We start from the raw sequence: 4,772 nt of genomic DNA, 5'->3' as shown, positions 1-4,772 counted from the left end.
GTTCAGTCTCCTCCAACAGGACGGGTGGTGGTGGGTTCATAATGTTCATAATGGTATTTTATCAGTTGTTGGTTTGACCACTGATGAGGTAATGGCTGTTATGTTATTTTCTTTTCAATGACTTGTTACATGTTCATTGCTGGATTTATGGAAAAACATCAACTAATATTGCATATCCATAATGATTATAAAGGATAGAATTAAAGAATACTTGCACTATTACGTTAATTAAAAGTGTAACGCAAAAAAAAAGTTTTTTTACGCTATTTTGAATGTTACTCGAATACAAATACAAGTACAAATACTTTCCCCCCTCAACAAATACAGATACCAGCTGCTTTCTACATCTCTAGTAGAAAGCAGTGCAAGTGTGTTTGCACTGTGTGTGTAAGCCCCAAAAATGTTAGTATGTAAATAATAACAGCTGTATGTGTGTGTAAGAGAAGACAAAGAGAGGAAACGAAGGAGTGTGACATGAATTACTGTATTTAGCTGAACAGTGATGGTTAGCTGGTTTTGCCTTCAGTGTGCTGAACTGTTTCCTCTTCCAGGCCATCTTCATGATTCCCACAAACCCTCCCCCAACCTTTCGGAACCCGGATCTGTGGTCTCCGGGCTTCCGGGACTTTGTCAGCCAGTGTTTAGTGAAGAACCCAGAAAACAGAGCTACGGCCACACAGCTGTTACAGGTAACGAAACAATCCTGTAACTGACAATAGACCGAGTGTCGTGGATGACCGTGTGATCAGAAAACATTCAAACCTTTAGATATCTTTAAATTAGATTTTTAATTATTAAAGCCACACTATGTAAATGAGGTAGTAACTATTAAAACATTTTGTGCTCATTTTTTAATCTGTTTATTATTTTTATTTCTGTTTTATTGTGTGACCTGCTCTTTAACTTTTTCAAATCAAATGTATTTTTATTTTTAATTTTTTAATTTTTTTGATTTGATTTTTGAATATTTTCTTAATTTCTTAATTTTCTTAATGAGCTTTATTTTTTTGATATTGTCTTTTAGTGGACAGCTTCACTTAACCATTCATTTTATTTTGTTTTGTTGCTGGCTGGAATTTCAGTTTAATACATCATATTATAGTAGTATTTTTTACATAATCGTAGTATTTGCTGTAATATTTGCTATTGTGGTCATGCTTTAGCTTTCATGGATCATTTCTAATTGTAACTAATGTCAAAACCCATAAACGTTTGGTTTGAGCGTTACGTGTCTTTCTCCTCGACAGCATCCGTTTATTAAATCGGCCAAGCCCAATTCCATCCTCAGAGCTTTGATCACAGATGCCATGGAGATCAAACTGAAGAGACAGGAGGAAGAACAAAGAGAGCAGGATGCAGACGACGATGAGAATTCGGTACAGACTTGAAGAGTCACAGATTGTCTCCATCAGCCCTTAAATATCAATAGGATAGCATTTACAGCTTTTAAGTTACTGCAACTAAAGAAGACGTTAACTTACGAGTGTTTTTGTATTTGACGAGCTTTTGATTTCTAACTTTCCAAAGCTAAACACAGCCTCATATTTATAAACATGTCCTTTCTGGATGTTGTAACTGCCGTTGGAGAGCATTAAATCACGCTGCCCTCCGCCTCTGTGTTTCAGGATGAAGATGAGGTTGACCAGGGGACGATGGTTCGGGCAGGTACGGGTGACTCAGGAACCATCCGGGCTGCCGGTTCTTTAGGAAGTTCTCTTGGAAGCACCGCAGGAACAATGATTGAACACGATGACACGGGAACCTTGCAGTCACAGCTGGGCACCATGGTCATCAACTCTAATGATGACGAGGACTATGATGATGACGAAGATGCTGGCACTATGAAAAGTAAGTCCCTCTAAACACATGACATGCGTGCTGAAGTGACCGATGAGGGCTGCAAAATCAACTAAATTCTGGCCTCTGATCGTAATCAAAGTTAACTTTATACAAAGTGTAGTAGTAGTAGTAGTAGTAGTAGTAGTAGTAGTAGTATAATAGTAGTAGTGTAGTAGTGTTGCTTCTCTGTGATTTTTGGCTTTGAGGAGCTGGTTGTCTCGCTGCAGAATGAATTAGAGATTAGTCGAGTGACTTCTCAGTGCTGAAATCTAAATATTTAAATTGGGTAAGTGTTTGCTCTGCACTCCTCAGTGTGCTTTTAGCTACAGTGAAATGTGCTCGTACATTTGTGGAGCTGTGCCTGATAAATGCAGTGATAAATTAGCTCTCAGTTTACTGGAAAACATGTAAGAGGAACCAGATGATGACGTGCTTTGGCATTATTTTTAAACAGACCGGATCAGTGTCACGTCATCCCTCTCTTTCATGCACTCAGGGTTAGAATAATAAGATCGAGACATTCAGAACCGTGTTCATGGACATGCACTGTGTGATATTCTGCCTCTGTGACAGCCCAGCGGGATTATGACAGAGAATTGAGTGAGCTGAACTATGTGTGCAAACAAAACCGAAATAAAAACAGAGATTTTAATGGCCACTTACAAAACTAAAGAAAACAAGCCTGAGCTTTGGCGCATGTTTACTGACACTGGGATATCTATCAGACAAATACCACACATTATAACTGAACCAACAATGAAACGAATAATGCCTTCATGTATATGCATTGTTCTGCAGAACATGCAAAATGCTTGAAATTGAAACAAAAAGCTCAGAATATTCAAAGGCTGGAATGACTGCAGGTGTAACGCAGTCATTTTTTAGCCATAATATCCAAAGATGCGGCGTAGTGTTTAATTTGTCCACGAGGGGGCAGACTGTGCCCGAGCTGTGAACCGACAGGTTCACTGTGTTGTGTGTGTCGGTGTTACTGAGGATGTTTCCTCCAGAGGCTTGAACTCTCGTATCACAGTGACTTTCCTCCTAATTCTGGGTGTGTCCGTTAATTCCTAAATTACAAGCACGAACTTGCTGCTGGTGAACTCGGGCGGGATGCGTGTCAGCAGAGGCCTCGAATAGTAACAGCAGAGTTTGTTCCATGTTTGATTTATACACCACAGTGACTTTTTCTAATGGTTCAGTTTGTGTGATGTTAGCAGCAGTGATGTCCTGAACACTAACACTTTGTATGGTCACGTGTGATTCTGGGTAATGTAGTTCTGCTTTATTTCTTGTCTTTTTATATAACCTGTGAAAATATATGAGAGACACGTGGCACTCAGATAACCACGAGTAGAAGCAGAAGAATTATGTAGTGCGATTCTTGGCAGTTGGCCCACCTCTGCATCCAGGGAGCCAATCAACGGCCAGTTGTGTGGCTGCAGGAGAGGTTTTATCACAGCTTCAGCTGTGTGGTGGCAGGTATATCTATTGTTTTATTGGGCCAGTCAATGTAGGTAAATGTATTTATATTTTATTCCCGGCAATCTATTCAGAATATTCATTAGCTTCCTGTTTGTGCAGTCCTCTGGTGGGAGGAGGCATGGGCATTAATCATGTGGATGCTCTGGATTGATCTGTTTAGGCGAAATTATGTGAAGCTACGTGTTTAATAAATGTGTAACTTTTAGGGGAAAATCACAAATTTTTCTCTTCTTGTCTGATTTGACTGATTCTGTATGTTTTTGTTTCAGTTACCTTTGAAGTAAACCTTAAGCCATTCAAGTATTGCCTGTGCGCTCCCCCAAAAGCTTTGCTATAACCTTTAATTGACATAACCTGAGGGACCAGACTCAGTTCACCTGAGAGAAACAAAACCAGAGGGCAAAGAGTTAGAACAAAAAGATGAATAAGATCAGACCTGCTGGAGTGTCTTTCAGGGATGTGTTGGTGCTGCATCGGTCTGTTGGCGTCTGTCGACTGTGTGGGAGCTGAAGCGTTGGCTGTATTTGGTGCTTTGGAACAGATTCTCAATAAGAGTTGGACTGAGTTGATCAGTGCTGGCGGTCTGTGGGCGTGTTTTATGTTTGTTTTTATACGCAAAGAATTAACCCCAATGAGACACTGAGCACGCTGACGCTTGACGTGTGCGTGAGTGTATATTTGCTTTAGCTCTGCGTGACTCCAGTAATATGCAGCCAGAATACGCTCTGATGAAAATAAAGCTACTGTGGAAGTTCGTGGCCAAATATCACAACTCCTACACTTCATCTAATGAGAGTTACTTTCAAACCAGGGGAGCGCTGGCCACATTTACTACCACTGACACGAACCGACAGCATTCAGGTGCTCACTGGACCAGTTTGCAATTCTCCAGTGCCCTGATGAGAAAAAAACCAAAGTAATCTGGAACCACCATCTGTGGAGAAATAGACCTTTTAGATTCAGATATACTCACATGAGCGACATACAACCCAAAGGCCAAAGCTAGTCTGTGAGCCATCTCAGTCCAGACTCTGACCTCCCACAACAGGAACATAAATAAAAGGCAGTGTAATGTTGATGGATCTCAGGTTAAATGACTTTAATAGTTTTTATTTTTTGCATTTCACTGCTCTATAAAAGCCCAAACTCACTTACAGCAACTCATCTCTATCATCTCAGCTCATGTCTGGAGCAAAGACGACTACCAAATTAACATTATCTGTTTGCAAGAGTTCATGTGTGCAGTCGTTTCACAACAAGGAGGTCTTTGGTTTGAATCTCCTGCCCTGCCGTGGGCCTGTATATGTACATGGGGACTCTGACTCCCCCCTCACTGTCATGCATGTTGGTGTTTCTAAATTGTCCATAGGTGTGAATGAAATTGGCCTCCAGGTGGAAGAAAATGGATGGACGAATAAAAGCGAGGGGCTGTTTGTGCAGAGAATTTA

General features: G+C 40.6%; 1 protein-coding gene across 1 annotated transcript in view; it reads left to right on the top strand.

Annotated features, from left to right (window-relative positions):
- Positions 1-536: 536 nt before the first annotated feature.
- The window catches only part of LOC102200828 (serine/threonine-protein kinase 3/4-like), a 23,831-nt gene continuing 19,595 nt past the window's right edge, over positions 537-4,772 (top strand). Inside the window, exons 1-3 of the mRNA XM_005753675.1 lie at positions 537-689; positions 1,248-1,376; positions 1,626-1,848. Coding sequence (XP_005753732.1) covers positions 561-689; positions 1,248-1,376; positions 1,626-1,848 — 481 coding nt within the window. The 5' untranslated portion in view covers positions 537-560. The remainder of the gene's footprint in view (positions 690-1,247; positions 1,377-1,625; positions 1,849-4,772) is intronic.

The sequence above is a fragment of the Pundamilia nyererei genome, unplaced genomic scaffold (genome assembly GCF_000239375.1).
Source record: "Pundamilia nyererei isolate P.nyererei 1_Seehausen unplaced genomic scaffold, PunNye1.0 scaffold00449, whole genome shotgun sequence".
Classification (NCBI taxonomy): domain Eukaryota; kingdom Metazoa; phylum Chordata; class Actinopteri; order Cichliformes; family Cichlidae; genus Pundamilia; species Pundamilia nyererei.
This window is presented reverse-complemented; position numbering and strand designations above follow the sequence as displayed.